The 22,420-nt window shown below is 53.6% G+C and overlaps 1 protein-coding gene across 6 annotated transcripts in view; it reads right to left on the reverse strand.

The window, feature by feature from the left end:
- The window catches only part of MPRIP (myosin phosphatase Rho interacting protein), a 110,504-nt gene extending 91,322 nt beyond the window's left edge, over window positions 1-19,182 (reverse strand). For 4 of the 6 annotated variants that reach the window (XM_072938579.1, XM_072938576.1, XM_072938577.1 and 1 more), the window contains exon 1: window positions 18,756-19,182. In XM_072938579.1, coding sequence (XP_072794680.1) covers window positions 18,756-18,878 — 123 coding nt within the window. In that variant the 5' untranslated portion in view covers window positions 18,879-19,182. The remainder of the gene's footprint in view (window positions 1-18,755) is intronic. The other 2 variants (XM_072938582.1, XM_072938583.1) reach the window with 1 other exon arrangement.
- Between the last annotated feature and the right edge of the window lie 3,238 nt (window positions 19,183-22,420).

The following is a 22,420-nucleotide window of genomic DNA, read 5'->3' on the forward strand; positions in this document are numbered from 1 at the left end:
GGTCTTCCTCAGACAAGGTCAGCCCTCCATGGCCCCTGGCTGTGCTGCCTGAGCTCCACGGGCCTTTCCAACAGCTTCTCCTGGAAGCCATATGCACACCTGCGTACACCTTCTATCGGGCCTGTCGACTTGAGCACGGTGAGGTTCCTCTGCCCTCTTCCCCTCACCACCCTCCTTGGGCAGATCTGGGCTGCATCAGGGAGAGACAGGGGTCTGCAGGCAGGGGAGGGAGCAAGGATCCCGCCTGCTGGACACAGTCATCTGCTCACAGCTGGCTCCATGGTGTCCAGATGGTACCTGCTCGGCCTCAGCTCCACACGGCTTGTTCAAGGCTCAAAGAGTGGAGGAGTCAGTGACAGATTTCCGACAGGTGGGCAAGCTCGCTCCTCTGTCCCCACAGAGTCACATCACACAATGTGGCAAAGAGGGAGCAACCAAAACGACTGGTGCAGAAACCTGGGCCCCACTCGTCCCACTCCCTGCTAACATCCTGCCATCTGAAAGGCCGTCTGCAATCTGGGGCCCTCATCTCCCAAAGCTCAGCTCCCAGACACACACCTCTACTCCCGGAGGTACGCAATTCACTGTCCCCTGCACAGGTCCCCTTGACACCCCAAGCCCCTTCGAGTACAGTAACCAACCCAGAGAAGCTGTCTCCTGAGAACTTCCTGGGGCTGCCCTGAGTCCAGGACACTCGCCCCCCTCCTGGAGCTGCTCCCAGCCCTGCCCTCCCCAGGGACAGAAACTGCTTCAGGCCTCTGGGCTCGCACAAGCAGCTCTCTGCAAGGAGGGCTCTTCAGTCCGTCCTGCCGGCAACTCCGGCTCACCCTCCCAGGCCTGCCCTGAGTCTGAGCCCAGTCACCTTAGCGCGCTGCGGGCAGCAATCTCACCCTCATCCAGCAGGGTGCCCAGGACCCAGCAGGGCTGTGTGGCTGAGGAAACAAATACACAAAGGAATCAGGGGACGCACTGGGGAGTCACCACCACGCAGCTGAGCACCAAGGTGCTCCCGGCTCGTTCTCCAGGCGTGGTTGGTAAGGCCTCCCAGCAAGACCGTCCAGGCCACACCCGGAGCCCTGGGTCACTAGGAGGGACTGGTCAGCACCCAACACTGAGGAGCAACCAGCACACTGAGGGGCGAGCAGACAGGCTGAATTTCAATGGTGCTTCTCCCCTCCCTGAGTTCGACCTCAACCACGCCACCGTGGGCGCCATGCCAACAAAAACAGAAGGGAGAAACGCTGCGGGAAACCTGGCACCTCAGAGACCACTGATGTGGCCACATGTGGCAAGAACCACAATATTTCCGTGCTCCTGCCCCAGGAACCCCACGGCCAGAAATTAAGGCGAAAGAAATAACACAGAGAGCAGCAAAAAGTTCCACCCATGATCTAGGAGGAACTCAACGTGCAACAAGAAAATGGTTAAATGAATACTGACCTATCAACTTACTAAAATATTACACAGCCATAAATCATAATTATAAATAACTAGGAGAAATTCAAGAAACCTTCTAGTGCATACAACCATCAAGCCAGTGCTTCCGCACAGTCAGGTCTCCTGGTGACCAGTACCCTCTGGAAGTGGTTCAGGAGAATTTCCCCACAAGCTGCTTTGAAGCTAGAAGCACTCAAGGTATCGGAGATAAAAATCATAAAGCACATACAGCCCCTCCCTCAACAGGTTCTCAGTCTGGTGAAGGAGACCAGGAGTGTGAACAAGCAACCAAGGTAGGAAATAAAAATGCGGTCTCTGATCAAAAAATGCAGAAGGATGGGGTAAGACTGAGAGTCAACAAGGAAACAGCTTTGTGTTCACTGTGGGATCATGAGCAAGTCTTGGCGTTTTTGTTTGTTTTTTATCATTTTTTCTAAAGTAATTCTACTATATAGCACTTACCCGGTACCACTTTTTAAAGAGAAGGAAAGATGTTTGCCTGAGCATGTGTGCATGCCTTCTGACACAGTACTCGCAAAGTGTCTTTCCAAAAGGGGGACCCTGATCCTTCCTGGCAGAACAAGAAGGAGCGGGGGCTAGGGAACTCCTACACTCCACTCCCCACCAACATGACCTAACAGCTCTGTGGAGACCCTTGCCTGGGAACCAGGAGGCTCAAGTTCACATCCTGGCTCGATGACTTACGTCGTTGTGTGGCCCAGAACAAGGCATTATGCCTGTGAATCTGAGTTTCATCATCTACAATAAAAGGAAAATACATATATCCTTTCCATACCTTTTTTTTTTAACTATATCAAATACAAACACACACTGAGTCACTGAACAATCAATGCCTGAGCGTCAGCGACATAAATTCCAGCACCTACATAGGCCCAACCACACACTCGGGGCTCAAACCGACCTGGGGGTGGGGCTTAGGGGCCAGCAAGGCTCAGGGGAGCGAGACCCACAGTGGATGTGGCAAGTAGGGGCCCAGAACAGAGTGACAGGCAGGACTGTAGAGTACTCCAGACCAGTCAGGATGGACCTCAGGGCTCCTGACTCTGAGGGTGGGGGCCAAGTGTGCAAAGCCCACACAGGATCCCTCATGTAAGGCTGGACATGCGAATTCCAAGCACAGTGACCAGCCTGTCCCCTTGGAAGTTCTCTGAGAACAGTCCCACACAGCCCTGAAGAAGGGTCCAGACCTGTAGGGGCCAGTAAAGCTGACTCAAGCATGAGGTGGGGGCAAACAGCCATTCTGTGGAGGAGTCACTTGAAAATCCACGTGCAGAATGGGCATAAGCTGCAGCTAATGTATCTTCTTTGGTTTTGAGGGTGGTCCCTTGCCCCTTTCACCCCCAGAAGAGTTTCTGTGGAAATATTTCCACTGTCTCAGCAAACAGGCTGTTCAATATTTTCTGCATTTCAATTCCAAAAGGAGAAATGATGCCTGGGTAGCAGCCGTCTGGCCATCTTCATGAGCTTGTAAATCATGGGAGATTTCAAGGTCGCCTGCCTTTTCTGGGACATGAAGATGTAAGTCAGTAAAGGGAAATGTGAGCACACGTCCAAGTCAGCTGGGGCCTCAGCCTCGCCAAGACCTCGCTGTGTCCTGGCCCTCCCGACGGCACCGCATCCAAGCAGCCGCAGAGGGAGGCTCGTCAGCAGAGTTCCGTGCCCACCCCCGACCCACGCTGGCATTAGCACACATGCCAGCACCACACACCAGGGGGCCAAGGAACACGGAGCCCCTCTTCTAGAACAAACCTGCCAGGGCCAAGAAGCCCCGGCCCTCACTGCAGACCCCTCAAGAGGCCACACACAAGCCTGTCCTCACAATGCCACGTGGACCAAACTGCTGGGGCTCATCTCTAAGACTCGTATCTCAGGCCCTGGAGAATACTACCCTGCTGTTTTACAGCCATCCAGTTCTGAACTCAAAACGGCATCTTCCACATGGACACACTTGTCAGCAAGAGCTTCCAGGGCCTGTCATCTGCCTCCAAAGTCAGTGGAGGACCATCAGCCACTGTGAAGACACACACATTGTGGGACAGCCACTGCACACGGTTCAACGCCATAAGCACTCAGGGCCGTGTGACCAGGGCGAAAGCCCGGCTTCTGGGTGATAAAGGCTGCGGCTCCCCAGTGATCAGGAAAGCATCAGGTCTGTGGCCCTGAGGACACACACTCCACCGAGTGAGCACCCCAGGAGGTCTGCTTAACATGCCCATCAGTTTCCCCTTAGTCACAGCTGTTCTACTGCCCGCTGTCACCACAGCCAACACCCAAAGCATACGAGGCAGGTCACCGTTCCAGGCACTTCCCGTCAGGTACTCTGTGCCATGACTCCCTCCACCTCACGTACAAGGAAACTGCTGGGTCTAAGCGGGGTAGGAGCCAAGGCCATCTGGCCTGTATCTCGCCTTTAACCACTGGACACCGCCTGCCAGTGAGCCACTCCCAGAAGCAAAGGGGGTGTCGTCCCAGCAGGATGCCCATCTCCAGGTGGGGTGCTCTCTTTGGGAGTCCAGTGCTGACCAGCCCCAGACATCCCTGCAGCTGAGACTTGGGCCTGTGTGTGGCTCCGATGCCTGGCACCTGTAAAGAGTTCTCTCCAGGATGAATCACCTTTCCTGAGCTGCCCACCCAGCCTGGCCAGGCACCAGGGGCTGTTGAGGCGTTCGAGGGGTGGAAAGAGATCGTGCGGCTCTTCTCCCGAAGGAGGGGTCTCTCCTACCTGTGCAAAGACAAAGTGTGAGCCCAGGTTTCCACCTCGGCCCCACCCCAGAGAAAGCAGAGCCTTCTAAGTAGGGAAGCCCTGTAAACTTACCATCCAGACTGGGAGACTTTAGGGAGCCAATTAATCACACGAGGATATGCAGCCCTGAAGAAATAAATTCACAAGAGATGCATTTTACCCAACTTTGCCGCCAAAGGTCAAGATGCAAAGAGCGAAGCCACTGAGAACACCCACGACGAGACAAAGACACAGAAAGCAGAGCTAAGGATAAGGAACTTGCACCTGGGAGCAGAGAGGAGGGTTTGGGAGAGACTTCGTGAGGCGGGAGCCAAGGGACATGAGCCGGGGAGGCTAGCACCGCAGAGTCAGCGCAGGGACGGCTGGCCTGGGCGCAGGCTCCCCCTTCCCTCCAGAGGCCGCCGGGCAGCATGTTGTGGATGGGGGTTCCAAGGAGAGAGGGCCTGTCTCCAAAATGCCATGAGGCCCGGCGTCTTCGGGGACTCCTCCTCCAGAGCCCTAAACCTCAAGACAGTCTGCTGACAGTCCCACACTTCAGCAGAATCAGAAGCAGCACAGGGTGGAGGCAAAGACGATAAATATTTGGTGAAACAATGACTTGAACTCCAAATAATGTTATCTGATGGCCGGTTGCTTTCAGCACAGAATACATCCATGCTACCACCACACACTCCGTGGCTGAGCCCCAAGCCACGCAAACGCGGATATGCACTCGGGGGAGTGAGAGGGCGAAGCCACCACCACACCTGTATGGCGCGTTCCTGGGATGTGGGGTAACCGGGATGGAGCACAGGACGGAGGTGGAATCTGTGCTGTTTGCTACAAGTGGGTGGAACCAAAAATGACAGAAGACAGGAAACAAAGATGTCAAATAATGCTTTGGCAAAATGTGAATTCCAAGCAGAAACCAAAAACAAGGTGAGGGTAGTAACTATTTGGGGGCATTCTTGCAGTAACTTACTTCTTTGAGGTTGAATTCATATACCGTACAACCCACCTAAGAGTGTACAATTCAATGGTTTATAGTGCATCCATCACTACAATCAATTTTAAATCATTCTCATCACCCCCTAAACCCCAGTACATTCCAGTTATCACTCCCCACACCCTCTGCCCCTTCCACCCCACCTCAGCCCCCAGCAACCACTAACCTGCTTTATGTACCACAGATTTGCCTAATCTGGACCTTTCACCAGAATGGAATCAGGTAACATGTGGTCTTTTGTGTCTGGCTTCTCCCATCTGTAGCAGGTGCTGTACCTCATTCCTCTTCCTGGCCAGGTAATATTTCATTGTGTGGAGGGACCACATTGTTTATCCGTTCATCTGCTGACGGCACTGGGTTATTGGTTATTCCCCACTTTGGGCATCTGTGAACATTCATGTCCGAGTTTGGTGATGGTTATTAAACCTCCTTTAGGAGAGACCAAATAAGTAACCACCACCTCTCAGGGTGAATCTCAACCATTGGCTCCTCAAAAGCCACAAAGGGAAGAGAGTTGAAGGGGGTGCTAGAAGAGGGTCCAGAGAGGCTCCCTAAAAGTAGACTCGGCGGTGGCATCCCTGGCTGCTCAGACCAAGCTGAAAACCTCTAAAGGGAAACCTCCACATACAGGCCTTTCCACACGCACGGGCTGGAAAGGCAGGGGCAGTGAGCAAAGAAGCGGCAAGAAAATACTTTCTTTAACAGACGCCCTAAAATAGAATCACAGCAAAAACTGTGGTGTAACTAAGAGATCCAAGCCAGGGCGACAACTTCCCACTTACACCGAAGACATCAAAATTCCTGACCAGCCACCAGATCCAAGGGGCAGGAACTGGTTGAGGAGCATTTTAATACCAAAAAGAAAAGATAATTTTCCTCTTCCGAGGAAAATCCTTCTGAAAGCTGATCCGAGCTTCTTCCCCCAAAAATAGAATACAAAATCCCTATTGTGTCAACTGAGACCTCTGGGGGCCTCCAAGATTCCCCCGAATCCCCCTTGCACCCCCATGCTTAGAGGACGCGAAGAACCTCCCTCTCCACCCGGGTGTCCCCCCTCGGCCCCACCCCTGTGCCTCCAGTTCCTGGAATGAATCAAGCAGCACTCAGTGAACAGGTGAGAAGGCCAAGGTCATCCTGCCTTCTGGCTGCGGGGCCCTGAGGAGTCCTGGCTGCCTCTTCTATCGGCTCCACCCCCACGAGCCACAGAACAGGGTGGACCCGGAAAGCAAGGCGACTTCTCCAAGCCTCAGACTCCTGCCCAAGCCATCCGGAGAATAAACCTTCTCTGCGTGTTCACCTCGAGTCCCCACCACATGCCCTGGGCCTCACTCGCACTTCACTCGTTCCTCAGAGAGGCCCGGCAGCAGGAACAAAGAGAGGGTGACCAGTCCAGAGCAGACTGCGCCGGCGGCCAGGGAGCAGGCCCCTCCATCCTCTGCCTGTCCTGCACTCTGACGGTTGCCTCAGGCTGCGCTCTGACATGACAGGGGTCCTTGCCACTCCCATCAAGGCCTTTGGGGCCTTCAATCAAATGGCCCAGCTGGAGCCACACCAGGGGCTAAGTGTGGCCAATAAGGGGTCCATGAGCTAAAACTATTTTTATAAAGATACTAAGTCACTTTTGCCCTTTGCACACTCATTCTTTCATTAGTGCATAGACTTTTCCAAGAGCTACCTGACATGATGTCACAACAGACCATGTGCAGAGGACAGGAGGATCCAGCTGTCTTGCATTACAACAGATGTTACAGAGATCTGCAATTAAAACAACGTGGCTCTTCTAAGTAAATTTTTTTTGTTTTGGAGAAGCTATTTTTCGGAATACACCTGTTATTTATGTGAACATGTTAACAGGTTTATTTTTAAATGCATTAATAAAATTTTTTTAAATATGTGTTCGAATTTCTAATCCAGTAAATACCATGGATATAACCCACGTAAACAAAAGACATTTGAGGGCCTCGGTAATCAAGAGCACAAAGGGGCCCCAAGAACAAAAGGTTTGAAAACTACTGGCCTAGCCAACCGCCCCCAAAACCCAGCACGGCCTCAGGTCAGTAACTGGTGAGTACCTGGCCCTCCTGACCCCACAACTCCCCGGCTTTTCTGCGGCCAGATCACACTCCTCTGGCTCTGTCAGCCCAAACACAAAGGCCTTCAGGCCCATCTCCAGGTTTCTACTCAGAGACCTTTCTGCTCAGCAGCACTGCCTTCAAAGGCCAGGCCTCACACCAGACTTACCCCCGGTGGCTGTGTTAGCATCCACCCGGAAATAAAAGCCTGCTGCACAAGCTGGACAGGGAGACCCTCCTCCTGAGAGGAGGCCTGGAGAGGGGCTGAGCTCAACTACGAGGCAATACCTACTTGTGGGTCCCTCCCCTGCATCCCAGCAGCTGAGAGGCTGAAACACTGGAAACGCCATGTACCTTGAGCATCCTGCAGGGATGCTGTACTGGTCTGTACACGTTTTGCCACTTAAGCTCGTGAGTACACATCAAATATTTCATTCTATTAAAAAACATTAACAAGTGTTAGAGTAAATGAGTGGTTTTCAAACAGCTTTGGGGTCACTGTGGAGTGTGGGGCAGGGCAGGTGGCTGGGGTGGGAGCCATCTCACAGGCGCCATTCCTCCCCTGGCCCTCACACGTGAGTTCCACTAAAGAAAGTTTGAAAACTGGTCACGGAATCGTGAGCAGGCCAGATAAGGTCTTCCTCTAACTGACCCTGCAACCCTCCAGAGGCTGGATCTCAGCAGCGCCCTGTGCACCTCACCATCACGGGTGCACTGCATATCCCTCCGTTGTCTAGCCTTCAACTCGTGGGCCCTCAACCCCTCCCCAACAACACTGCCACGCGGCTGAGCTCCTTCTGGGCAGCTGGGCTGGTCTTCAGGAGAAAACAGTGCTCCACGTGGCTCAGCTGCCCTGTGTGCGGACACGGCCCCTCCACCACCACCTCGGAGGCGCACACGGACCCCAGGCCTCCATCCTGCACTCCTCCACCCGTCCAGCACCACCTAAACTGTCCTCCTACCCCACGGTCTGCAGTGATGTCCGGCCTGATGCGCCAATTCCAAACTCAGCTCACCAACAGCTTCCCACAGGACCCAGCAGCTCCCCTGAGGTCTCTACCAGAACCAAAAGGAGATGTTTACGTACAAAAATGTATACACGAACGTTCACAGCAGCACCAGTCACAACAGCCAGGGGTGGACCAACCCAAACGTCCACCTACAGTGAAGAGACAAAACGTGCTACGTACCCACTTAACCGAGTATTAGTCGGTCAAAAACAAGCAAGGAGTACTGATTCATGCCACTGTGTGAACTCTGAAAACATGCTCAGTGCAAAAAGCCAGAAAAAAGGTCACAATTTCTATGATTCCATTTTGATGAAATTTCCAGAAGAGGCAGATCCACAGGGACAGAAAGCAGACCGGTGGCTGCAGAGGACAGGAGTGGGGCGTAACTGCTGCACAGTTACGGGGTCTTCTATTGGGTGATGAAATGTTTTACATTACAAAGTGGTGGTGAATGCAGCACACTGTAAATGTGCTAAATACAACTGAGTTGTATACTTCAAAATGATTAACTTTACATTCTAAGTTTTACCTAAAAAAAAAAACAAAAAAACCCACCACCACCACCACCGCCACAACACAAGAAAACCCCACACAGAGCTCACAGGATCCAGGCACAGGGGAGGGGGAGCACACGGCCGGTGGCTTGCTCCCCATCCCCCGGCACAGTTCCCTGGCTGGCTCACCCCATCCGCCCACACATGCCCCAAAGGCCCAGCCCATGCTCAGGGATCCTGCCTGGACTACAGCAGCTGGAGGAAGAGGAGAAAGGGACACTGAAAGAAGCCCCTTCTCTGTCTGGGCTTGACAAGGAGCCCATGGCCGCAGGATTTTTGGAACATGACGCCATTCGTGGCAAAGGGAGGAATGCTAGAGAATGCATGGGGACAAGTATCTGAGGCAAAAGCTTTGCAAGAAAGTCACACCCTGTCCCTCAAAAAGCAGGGCTTCCCATGGAGTGAAGGTCGAACAGGAAGTGCAGTGGAAGGAAAGGAAAAAGCAGACAGGAAATCTAACAAGTCTCCCCTCCACCCCCTCTTCCCAGCACACACACACCCACCAGCAGAGCAGCCCCTGGCTCCTGGACATGAGGGACCAAGGGCCATGCATGGCCAGAGATCTCATGTCCAGAAGGCCCACCTGACCCACACAGGCCAGCATGGGAAACCGTGGAAGGCGCAGGCCGGGTCAGACTGTCTGGGTTGGCACCCCAGCTCCACTACTGGCTGCACCCTACCCGGCAAGCTGCAGGATCTCTTTCCGTCTCAGTTTTCTTCTCTCGCTACTTCTAAGGCTACCATGACTGTAAGTGAGTAACAGGGCCTGGCACACAGCAATCACTGTTAACATAAACCCCACCACTGCCACAATACCTAACTCCAGAGCACCTGCTCCTTCAATGTGAGTGCTGGCCCAGCTGCCAGGAAGACCCCGGGGCTCACAGCGTTTCCAGCTGGGAGTGAGGGGGTGAGAGTCAGCGGGCCGTGTGCTGACACGGCACCTGCCCTTTAGAGGTGCTTGCTCCCAGGTTCTCACAAGGAGCCACTTCTGCTTGTTTCAACCCCACGGAAGGGTCCCCTAGGCCGAAGGCTCCATTCTCTGAAGTGTCTCATCTGTGATGGATGGGGGGTAGTGGGGAGGAGGCCGGAAGGACCCACCTGCCAGCTGCAGTGAGTTAACAACCCAGGCGACCAAAGGGCCTGGCCAGACCTCCTGCCCACTGCCCAGGGGATTAGGCCCAGGCTGCTCTCTGCCTTCCTCTGGTCATTTCACCCAGGCCCAGGGGCATGAGGACTTCGATTCCCAGACAGCTGCTCCCAGGAACACGGGCAGGATAAGCAGCTTCTCTCAGTCCTCCCTCAACTTGGTGATGGCAACTCACACTTCCACGCACAGCAACTTACGAAATCGCGATCTGCCACCGCCATGGGACTTAACACTGTGTGCTTCTCGGGGCTCAGCGGTGGCTGCTGGGCTGGCTGCCACCCTCTGGAGCAGCCCATACCCTCTGTAGTAAGTCTCTGCAGTAAGTCTCAGGCTCATGCTACCTGGCCTCTTGACCTCCTGAAATTCAACACTTCTTAAAAACCAGTTCAATCTTTAGACTTAGACATGTTCTGAAAACCAAACCCACACCAGCTAACCAGCCACGGCCCTTCCAATCCCCAGAGGCTAATGTGAGGAAGCCGCTGGGGTGGTGCTGGCAGCTCAGCAGGAGAGGAGGAGGCCTGGCTTGTGATCTGCGGGCATGCGGGGGACAGAGCTGAGTCTGAGGGCCAGCTGTCCCGCAGAACCACATCATGGAGTGGGTCCCTACCCTGGGTCAGTGCTTACAAAACGAGCCCCAGGTACTGAGCGCCCACTACACACTCAAGCATTTACAAATGCAGCACTCGCTATTTATTGCATCTTCCCCCATCCTCACAGGCTCCAAAGACATGTATTATTTGAGCCCCCAGTTTTCCAAGGAGGGACACAGACACTTAAATTTTGAGTAACTTGCTCAATCAGCATACAACACAAATCCAAGCTGAAAGCCCCCACCCCCAACCACTCCATTCCCTTACCTGAGCACGTGTAAATGGAAAGTGGGACTGTGTCAGATTTCTAGGTCAGGGTGGGTCCCAAGTGGAAGACAAATGAACAGCCCGACCCCACTGAGCCCTAGGCTCCCCACATTCCAGGCCGCCCGCCAGCCCAGGGTACTGAGGCTCTGAGTGCAGCACCCGGGAGACCTGGACTCTTTTCCTGGTTCCACTAGGACTCCCAGCAGCTGCTCCCCCTTCCCAGCCCCTTTAGCCGCTAGCCAAGACTACCAGGAGGTAGGAGACAGTGTCTAAAGGTGCGCCATGGAGTCTCCCCCATCCGCCTGTTAAAACCACTGCTTTAGGACCTACAGAGATCGAGGACAAAACTATTTCCTGATTCTGAATTCCTCAGGGGGAAGCAGTGCTTCCTGTTCAGGGCTGTGCCAAAGGTGTGGTCACTGCGACAGGCCAGCAGCCTGTCTAGGGAATGGGGGACATCCCAAGGCTGACAAGATGTTAAGACCTGCGTGATGACCTATGAAATGCTCTCCCCCTCCCCCCATGCCCCTCCCCAGCAACTAAAGAATCCAAGTCAGGGAAAGGCCCTATTTCTGACAACAAAGGTCAATGCCTGTTACCAGACAAAGGGAGGCCAAACAGAACTTTGAAAAAACCCACACTGGCCTTCCTGTGACCTAGGCTGAATCTCTCTGGGTCTCAGTGGCTCCATCTGCTCACAGGGACAATCCCTTACCTGCTGAACAGTAGAGGGGTCACCCAGACCCTTGGACCCCTCCTCCCAGGGCTGGTAATTAGAACTCCATTACACAGCTTTAATTTAGTTTGCCCCAGCTTCCTACTGAAACAGTACCCAGTTAATGAGTCAAAGTGGCCTGCCCGGAGGGAGCGAGGACAGTTCCTGGCAGCCCGAAGGCTGGTGTGGGACCCATGTAGAACACAGTCTCATCTCCAGCAGCTCAGTGACCTCAGGTGGGCACCCAACCTCTGAAACAAAATGTCCCTACCCTACAGGGGCCGTACTGCCACCTCCCCTGCCCACCTCCCCAGCTGGGGACAGCAGAAGGGGTGGGGGGACACACAACACCTGAGAAGGTGGAATGCAGGCTCTGGAGGATTTACTCTCACTGCCAGCGGCCCCCAAAGACTGGGCCGGCCTCCGACCCGAGTGTGTGCATACTCAAGCTGAGCGAGGGGCCGAAGGAGCCTGAAGGGTTACAGACTCCAGGCAAAAACCAGGCTGTGGTTCCATGTGAACTAGGATGACCCTGACTGAGAAAACCAGCAAGTGGTTTGGAAGCCAGCTCCAGTCTCTAGAGACAAAATGCCAGCAAGTCAACCCGCTGGCTCTCTCCCCCAAAAGTGACAGCACAACAGGAGTGGCAAGGCTGGCACTCAGGGTCCCATCCCAGGGCAGCATGAAACAGCCACAGACGGCTTCACAGAACCCTCACCTGCTGAAACCAAAGGGACCACAGAACTTAGGGCAGAGTTTTCAAACCTGCCCCTCATAGCGCGCAGAAATGACTGGCGGTCCTATGGGTGGGAAACGGAGAAGGCTGAGGGGCCGAGCCCCAGGCTGCAACCCTGTGTCACCCAGAACCATGTCACTTGTTCTCTTTCATACACGACATTTCCGTATGAGATGCCTCTGAGTAAAAAGCTCTGGGACTTAATGACAGTTTGAAAACCACTGACCTGGCCCAACTATGTCCTTTAAGATGGGAAAGTGAGGCTTGGAGAATTTCTGAGGATAAAAGAAAAGGCTGTTTTCTGAGATTAAATGCTGCAAAATTAGCACCCAGCGCACATTACACTTCCCTCTGTGCCTCCCTCCCCCGACAGTAGCAGGACGTGGGCAGCAGGACGCTACGTCCCTCTTGTCTCTTCCCTGGTTACAGTGTTCTCTCCTCTTTCAAAGTCTAGCTGGCAGCTTCGGAACAATTTAAAGATAAACAAGTCGAATTTCTTTATTTCCACTAAACAGCAAGAGGGTCCTAGGGATTAGGAGAGAGCCCAAACAAAGGCTATTCCCCACGAGAGGCCTTCAACGTGCTTCTTGAAATATTAATTACCACAAAGAGGGTTCAGGAACCTCCACAGGCCTGGTCGGCCCCTCCAACCATTCCCTTAACAGACCACTCCCTGCAAACAGAACGTGGACACCTACTTTACAGGTGGGAAACCAAGGCTGGGAGAACCTAAGTAGTTTTTCTGGGTCACCCTGCCAAGTCAGTGCCAAGAACAGAACACGGGTCTTTGACTGCAGTCCTTCTGTGTGGCAAGGGAACAAGAATTGGGAGAGAAAGGTAGAGGAGCAGACTAGAATTCAGGGAAGACCACAGCTGGGCAGCAGCTGCAGAACATCGGCCAGCACCAGGGGCTGTGCAGACGCAACCGCCCTGGCCAGCCAGGGGCCGGAAGGGACAGGAAGGCCGGCCCCCCCACGGCCCCGCACCTCCCTCGCCCCCAACAGGGTAAATCCGCTAGGCCCCGCCCCGCAAGCACCCTCCTCCCTTCTGCCCCTGCAGGGGTAGCAGGAATCCAAGCCCTAGAGCTCTCAAACACAGTAAAAGGAGTCACCAAGTAAGAAGTGGCATTCAAAGAACCCCAAAAGTTGACAAAAAGACACCAAGAAGGGGATACAAACAGCAGTGAAAGGACGAGAGAACCAGCATTCCAGGAACCCCCAGAGAGCAGGCTGTCTGCATGATGCCCCCCCCAGAGGAGAAAAGCCCCGCAAGCACAGCCTTCCCGCCCTGTACTTTCCTGCAGGGTGGCAAGGATCCAGCTGTGGGCCAGGCCACCACAGCCAGAGCTGCCGCCTCCAACCCCGGGGGCACAAGCGACGCGGGCCTCCTAAGCACTTAGAAAGTGGCCAGTCTGGACCGTGAGGTGCTATAAAGACAAGTGTGCATGTAACAGCTTCTTTACAGGCTGAAATGATAATATTTTGGATACATTAGGTTAAATAAAACATAATTAAAATGAATTTCACCTGTTTCTTTTTACTTTTTAATGTGGCAACTAAAACTTTTTAATTACCTATGTGGCTCGAGTTATAGTTCTATTGGACAGGGCTGGTCTAACTCAAGAGGGGCTGGCAAGCTATGCTCCTTAGGCAAAATCTAGCCCAACGGCTATTTTTTTTTAAGGTCAAACCCAAGAATGGCTTTTACATTTCCAAATGGTCATATAAGTACCTGCGTAAACTCCTCAGTTTTGCCTATTGGCCTACAAGCGTACAAACCTAAAATATTTACTACTTGGTCCTTTAAGAAAAAAGTGGCCAATCCCTCATCTAAACTGGAGAAACAATCAGACGTTTACTCCAATGACACAAGGAGCAGAGAGGTCTGGGATTTGTGTGCGTGAGAGTGATTCTTGCATGTTTGATTTTTTTATTGAGATAACATTCACATAAGCATAAAATTAACCACTTTAAAGTGAAGAAATCAGTGGCATTTAGTACATTCACAATGTTATGCAACCAGCATCCCTACCTAATTCTAAAACATCTCATCACCCAAAATAGAACCCCAATCCCACCAGCAGGCACTCCTCCTCCCCTAACCAGAACCCTGGCAACCACAGATCTGCTTTCTGTTTCTCTGGGTTCACCCGTTCCGGAAATTTCATATAAACAGGATCATTCAGTATGTGACCTTTTTGTATGTGTCTGGCTCTTTCATGTAACATCATGGTTCTGAGGGTCAGTCATGTCACAGCCTGTCCCAGTATTTCATTCCTTTTCATATCTGAACATTTCATTCTGTGAACATACCACGATTTGTTTATCCATTCATCCACTGATGAATGTGTTGTTGCTACTTTTTAGCTAGTGTGAACAGTGCTGTTATGAACATACGCACAAAACCACTTGTTTGAATACCTGTTTTCAAACCTTTGGGGTATATGCTAGGAATGGAATCACTGAGTCATCGGATAATTCTTTTAAGGATCTGCCAAACTGTTTTCCACAGTAGCTATACCATTTTTCATTCCTATGAGCAATGCATAAGGGCTCCAATTTCTCCACATCCTCACCACACTTAATATTTTCCCTTTTTCTATTACAACTACTCTAGTGGGTGTAAAGTGGTATCTCATTATGGTTTCAATTTGCATTCTCCTAATGACTAATGATGCTGACTCTCTTTTCGTATGCTTGTTGGCCATGTTTAAAGTCTAGGGCTTTTGACATACCCCTTGCCAAACTATCTACCAATGTGTAAATAATTACAAATCTTCTAAAAAGAGTGGACATGAAATCTCCCTATTGTTTCTGAGATAAATGTTAAGTCAAATAAAGAAACTTCATACCCTAGAACTTCTAAGAAAGTCACAGGAACACAGGGAAACTGGATGAAGTGATTCACAGAGACCAAGTCCTGGCCCACCCACCTCTGTGTCTGAGATTCCTATCCCAAGGCCCCAACAGCCCTGGCAGAAGAGTCAGTGGGCAGGGGGCAGAACTGGACCAGGAGGGCTAAGAGGAGACGCAGGAGGACTGGAAGCGCTGGGGAAGATCAGCCCAACCTCCTCATTCTTCAGAAGGAAACAATCCAGCCGAGGTGCCACAACAAAACAATGGTAGACCAGGGACTAGAACCTAAGTTTGGTGACTCCTTCCACAAAAAGCAACTCCTAATGTTGCACAAATCGGCAGGAGAATGAGACATCTCATCAGGTCAATACCCACCAGGAACCCCAGAAACCCAGGGAAGGATGAGGACTTGGAAGCCAAGAAGCCTCCGTTCCAGACCTGCTGCTCCCACTAACCTCCAACCCCTCTGCTTCCCTGTTCCCAGGTCACTCGCACAGCCTCCTGAGTGACAGCATTTACTACCACGACTTCAGAACTCCTACCGAGCCCCACCCTGCTCCAGATATAACTGCCTACTGCCTGAGTGGGTGAATCCACCTAAGGACGAGTGAGATTGGACCTCCACCTCCACGAAGTCAAACTTAACTGCATTATTTTTCACTCCCTCCCACCTCCCCACCCCGATTCTACTCCAAACCTACTATTCTCAATTGCTGTTTTACCCACCCTGGTTTCCTCAATCTCCACCTCCGATCAACTGCCAATAACCTGTCCCTAATGTCTGCCGACTCCTTCCCTCCTGGCCAGCACTGACCTGGAGAAGAACTTTATTGAAATTTATCTGGACTTCTTTGAAAGCATCTATTAGAGCTTCCGCCTTTCGCCAGAACTATTTCCCTAAAACACAAATCCAATGGATTAAAAAGCTAATAAACATAGAAATAATTATAAAAGAACTAAGAAAATGTTAGAAACTATTTTATAACATTGGAAAGAAAATCTTCATAAGCATAAAATTAAAACTACAAACTACAGAGGAAAACATGGAAACTAAACTGCATTCATATTTAAAACTACCACGTGAAAAAGAGAAATGATCACATATACAATTAAAGACAATATACGACAGGTGCCAGGTTAATATCTAGAGTAGGACTTGGCAAACCATGGCTCACAGGCCAATCCTGCCAGCTGCCTGTTTTTGTAAATAAAGTTTTACTGGAAACAGTCATACCCCTTAGTTTATGTCCTGTTGACAGCAGCTCTACGCAGCAGCTTTTGTGCTACAATGGCAAAATTGCAAGGTAGCCACAAAGATCTCATGGCCCACAAGGCTGAAATATTTACTATCTGACTTTTTACAGAAAAAGTGAAAAAGTTTGTGAACCTCTGACCTAGGATATATTCAGAAAGCTCCTACAAATCAACTTGGGGGAGGTGGAGGAGGGACTAATCAAACGGAAAAATGGGAAATATGAAAACCCACAAAAGAAACAAAACATATTCAATAAATATTATTACAGGAGGCTTCATCTCACTGGTAATTAGGGAAATTATTACAGAATTTGATCAACTGATAATATCCAATCCTCGCAACCAGATGGTATGATATAGCCTTTTTTGGAAAACAATTTGGTGATTATCTGTTAAAAAAAAAAAAGTAACACACTCAATGTCAACCCAGCCATTCTATTTTTAGGTATCTGCCCCCAGAGAAATACTTGCATATGTGTATGCACACACACACCCCCAAAAGCATTCAGAAAGCTGTTCGCTGAAGCATTCACTGATTATAAAGCAAAACGGGGAAGTAACTTTGCTGTCCATCAATAAGGGAATGGTTAAACTATGGTACATCTGTAATGGTACCACATGCAAAACAATTTTGGTATATTTATATGTACTACCATGAAAACAGCTGCAAGATGTCACTGAACAGAAATAACATACTTCACAGCAAAAACGCAGTGCATTTTTAAAAGGTTTTTTAGCTGTACTTGAGTGTATGTCTGTAGAGAAATGCACTGGAGGAGGACTAAAGGATAAACGCCTTAAAGAGGTGGCCTCAGTGATCGCTGATCTATCTTCCAGCCTTGAGATCTAAAATAAGCTCAGGGTGGGAGGGGCAACAGGAAGTGGGGACTTGGGGGAGACTCATGGGAACCGACTGGCTGAGGCTTCCTAATGGAGCCATGAGGGTGGGAGTAAGAGGCAGGGGGAGGGCCGGATGCAGGGAGCAGCAGCAAAGGCTGTTGGCAGCAGCCTGGAGTCTCCCTCCTTCTCTTTTCAAGAGCAGTTTCTTCCTGAAAGATCCCAGGAGGTAGAAGGCTGGACTAATCTCTCCCAGCACAAATGACCACATTCATTATTTCGGAAACTACCATTCCAGTTGTGCCCCGGAGGGCCCAGGCCTGTTTCAAAACCCACAATTCAACTGTGAATACACTGAAAAGAGTAAGGTACTTAAAATTTGCAACACCCCCCACCCTTGAATCCAATTAGTAACCAACAGATTTTTTTTAACAGATTCAATTCCAATATGCAGGTTCCATTCTACTATCTAAGAATCGGAAACAAGTTCTACAGGGCGTATACACCCAATTTAGGGAGCTGCCTGGAATAACCCTTGCCAAGCCCAGAAACTTCCTCAGTCCAAGTTAACTATTCTGGAGGTGATTTTTGTTTGTTTTTTAAACTCTAAGAGAAAAAAGTTTAATAAGGTATTACGCCTTGCTTTTCACAACAGCCTGGTGAGGGAGGAGAGCCAGGGATCCCTGCTCCCACTTTATGGAAAAGGAAACGAAACTACACAGAGGCAAAGCGATTTGTTCAAGGTCACGCAGCTGAAAGCGACAGCCGAGACTGGAAGCTCGGTCTCCTGACTCCCGGTCCAGGACCCTCATCGCCCCATAAACTGCCTCCCAGAAAAAGGGCGTCCAGCGGAGAAGAGGGAACCTCCCCCAGAGCCCAGGCCACCCCAGGAAGAGCCCGGCCCCGGCCCTCCGTCCTAACACCCTGCAACTCTGCAGCCGCGGGTGCGGGCTACGCTCTGGGTTTTACACGACAGGAGTCTCTCCCGGCTGCCTGCCGGGACCTGACCCCGGAGGAAGCAGAGGGCCCAGGCCATGGCCCGCGCCCGGCCGGCCGCGTAAACAAGCCAAAGCTGTGGGCACTTTGGGGGCACAAGAAACCGCCGGCCGGCCCACTTGAAAGCCGCGTGTCCACGAAGGAGCGGCCAAACGAGGTCAGCTGGACTGGAATGTGGAGGAGGCTCCCGGTCAAAGCTCGGGAGGGGCTGGAGGGGGGCGAGGGGGGGGAGGGGGGCGGCAGCCCGGCCGGGACACCAGGGAGCCCCAGCCCGGGACCCCCGCGCCGGCTCCTCGGCCGTCGAACCGCGCGAAGCCCCCGGGGCCGGGGCCGGGAGCGGGACCCCGGGCCCGGGACGCCGGCCGCCGCCCCGGTGGTGGACGCGGGGCCGGGCCGTCCAGGGCGGCCCGCGCTTTGTTCCCGCGCGCTCGGCCGGCGCTTCCAGTCACCGAAACGCATGAGTCACCGGCTGCGGGCGCCCCTCGGTCCGCGGGCGCCGCTTTGTCCGCCGCCGCCGCCGCCGCGCTCACCTGCGTCAGGTCCTCGTCGTTGAGCAGATGCGACTCGCGGGGCTTGAAGCAGTTCTGACACTTGCTCTTGTTGAAGATGTTGGCCTGGAATTTCCTGCACGGGTTCTCCTTGGCCGCCGACATGGCCGGGCGCGGGCTCAGGCCGGGCGCCGCCGCATCCCCGGCCGCCGCCTCCAGCCGCGCACGCAGGCCGGCGCCTCACAGAGCGCGCGGTCCCCGCCGCCCGCCCAAGCCGCCGCCCGCCGGCCCCGGGCCCATGGACGCGGCCTTGCGCACCCGCTCCCGCCGCCTGTGCGGCGCCGCTCCCCTCACCGGTCCCCGCGCTCTGTCCCCGCGCCGCCCTCGGCCGCAGCGAAGGGGAGTGGAGCGCCGGGCGCACTCCGGAGCGGCGGGCGCGCGCGAGGGAGCGACCGGCCAGCGCGCGGGGCGGGGCTGTGCGCGGGGCGGGGCCGCGCCCTGGCTCGATCGGCGGCCTAGCTGGCCAATGGCAGCGGCGCGGTCCGGCTAACAAAGAAAGCCCGGAGCCAATGGGAGTCGGGGGCGGGACAGAAGGAGGCCGGCGCGACGTAACTTGAGTAGGCGGAGGAAGGCGGGGCGCGCTGGGGCATTCAGGCTTGGTGGACCGGCGCGCGGCCGCCGGTCCTGACAGCTGCGGGGGCGGGGCCGGCGGCGGGGCGGGGCCGGCGGGGCGGGGCCGGCGGGCGGGCTCTGCAAACCGCGCTCCCGGCCGGCCTCGCCCTCCCGCGCCCACGCGCGGCGGATTAGTTCCACACCCACCGTGCGCTGGCCCGCGTGGCGGTCCCCGCGAGGCTGCCTACTGGTCGTAGGGCTGGACGTGCACTAGCTCAGCCGAGGCGCGGGCGGACACAGGCGCAGAGGAGTGAAGGAGAGGCACGAGGCTTTCAGCCGATGGCTAAGAGACGTCAGCCTGGAAGCGCTGTCAGTTCTATTACGGGAGATCAGGGAGGCTGACGCGCTGCCGGGGACTCAGCCAGCATTCCTTCCCCCATTACGCTTGAGGGAATTAAGGCTCTGACAACGCCCGGAGGAATCTGCGGGGTCGCTCGCTGGGCGGGCGAACTATCACTCCAGCCTCCACTGTCAGCCAAGCCTCCACTGTCAGCCTCCCGGCCAAAGACCACTCGGGGAGGCTGCGAAGGAGGCACAGGCAGAGGGCTCCGCAGCCCGAGTGGGGCTCCTTGGGGAGACTAGGGGCGGCTTCAAGGACGGGCAAAGGCAGGCAGCCTGGGCGAGGGTGAGAGGGGCTGGGGCAGAGGCGGAGAAGCACGGGTGGGCTAGGGGATCCTCGAGGGCAGGTCACCCAGGGCCTCGGGTTCCAAGCTCAGGCTGGTAAAGGTCACCTTGCTGGCAGTCAGGAGTCCTCGACAGGAGTTTTCAAACAGGGGGTGGTGCCAACTCAGCCCTCACAGCGGAGGTGTCACTGAAGCCTTGTGTTACTCAGTGGCGACAGCAGCTGCTGCTTAGGGAGTGGGCAGGTTTCAGGAGAAGCAGCAAACGCTTCCAGAGCTGTGTACTTTTCCACTGAGCATGCGGGGACCATCCCGGGAGGTGGATTTCAACTTACTGTAAGAATATACTTTCCTCCAACGGGAGCCGACGGAGGTGGCTGCCCAAGGGGAGCCCAGCTCCCCCCAACCCCCCCAGCTCCTGGCCGCGGGCAGGTGCTCCCCCCTCCACCGCCTGCTGCCTCAGTTACCTCCTCTACAAAACTGGCAGGATGCTGTGCGTGCTGCGAGCACTACGTGATATAATGCTTATAAAATGCTTAGCATACTGTGCCAAAATGTTAACTGGTGAATCTAGGTAAAGGATGTTTATTGTCCTATTCTCGCAACTTTTCTGTTGGTTTAAATTTTTGCAAAATAAAAGTGTGTGTGGTGGGGGTGGGGGTGGGGCGGGTGGAGACAGACAATTCTTGCCTGCAGGGAACACTCAGACACTGATACCAGTGGTAGCCTCTGGGGAGGGAACTGGGTGGTTGAGAGCTGACCTACTTTTAATTTTCACTGTGAGCCCTTTTTTTTTTTTGGATTTGGTATTGTGTGCATGTATAACTTGTTTTAGGAATAACTTTTTAAAGTCCTACCCATGCCTCAAGGGCCACTTCCCTTAAGAAAGTGCTTGGCATGTTCTGCTCCTGTCAGCAGACACACCCAGCACCCACCTTGAATGGGAGGGTCTGCAGCTGGGGGCGTAAGGAGGCGCTCAACTCTGGCCTCCCTGGAAGGAGCTCACACCTGAGCATGTGGAGACAAACAAGAACGGAAGGCAGACAGACACACTCGACCCAGGGCGTTGTGGGGGTCCAGATGAGGGCATCCAGCTCTGTATGCAGCTGCAGGGAGGGCTTCTTGAAGGAGGCAGTGCTGGGGCTGGCACCTGAGCAGAATAAGCTCCAACCAGGAGACGGCAAAGGGAAGTCTTTCCAGACAGAAGCAGTGCAGAGACTCGGGCATGTGGAGGTGTGGTCCTCGCTGAATGAACACCCAGCCTCCCCCTGGGAGACAGGTGATGTCGGTGTCCATTATTATGATTGTTTCTCATCATTATTATTGTTTTAGCTCCATTTTACAGAAAACACGCCTGAGGCTCAGGGCAATTAAAGAATGTGGTCACCACACAGACCATCTACCTGAGGACTCAAGCCCGCACAGGCGGCCGCAGAGCTGCCCAGGCAGTGAAGAGCCATAGCTGAGTGTTTCAGGTTGAGCACCCAGATAAGGCTGTTGGCCTGGAAAATGAATCAGAGGTGAGGACCGGAGGCAGGATTGATCGCAAAACCACCTCCACAGCCCAGAGAGCTGAGCGGGGGGGCTGACCCCCCCTAGTCCAGCATCAGCAGGAGAAGGTCGCATGAATTCGGGAATCATTCAGAGGTAGAATGGGTGGATTTAACCCTCCAGAGGGCCGCTCTCCAGAGCGTGACAGCTCGGCACCGTGCACTCCAGGAGGCAGGGCTGCGTCTGGGTCACTGCTGCGCTCCTCCGGCCTCCTTCCCCGCCCAGCACGGGGTCAGTGCCCACACAGTAGACCCTGAGAGAACGGATGAAAGCTGACCCCTGTCCTGTCGCGCAGCATCTCCCGCACCAGAGCAGGAAACCCAGGCCAGCGGGGTCTGGGGCTTGGGGCCCTGGTGTCCATTTCTGGAATTCTAGAACAGCACAAAGTCAAGTGCTCAGCATGACGCACGAACATTCATCGGGTTGAACCCTTCGGATTCGTCAACCTCGTTGCAGACATCTTGGTGTACAAGGAATGTCTCAAGAAAGCCATTAAGAGGCCAGTGAGCAACAATAAGGAGATCCACCTGGGGAGCATGCTGCTCCTACAGCGCACAGAGCCTGCCCCCTGGAGACTCCGCACCAGGGGATCTGGGCTGTCAGTAGCGCGCTGAGCAAGGCTTACCTTTAGGAAAGTATCAGAAACAGTGATGGAACTGCAGTTCTCAAATCTCAGGGGATTTTAAAAATACCTACTCTGGGTCCCCATTCCCAGATATTCTGATTTAATCAGCACATGGGAACTCTCCTAGAGGAATGTGAGGTCCACGCAGGGGTGCGGAGCAGTGGTTCCGGGGAGCGGAGAGGAAGAGGCAGAGAGGCGGACAGACCTGGGCTGGTCCCCAGAGAGGTCACGTGGCTGCA

Source organism: Vicugna pacos, chromosome 16 (genome assembly GCF_048564905.1).
Source record: "Vicugna pacos chromosome 16, VicPac4, whole genome shotgun sequence".
In the NCBI taxonomy this organism is placed as follows: Eukaryota; Metazoa; Chordata; class Mammalia; order Artiodactyla; family Camelidae; genus Vicugna; species Vicugna pacos.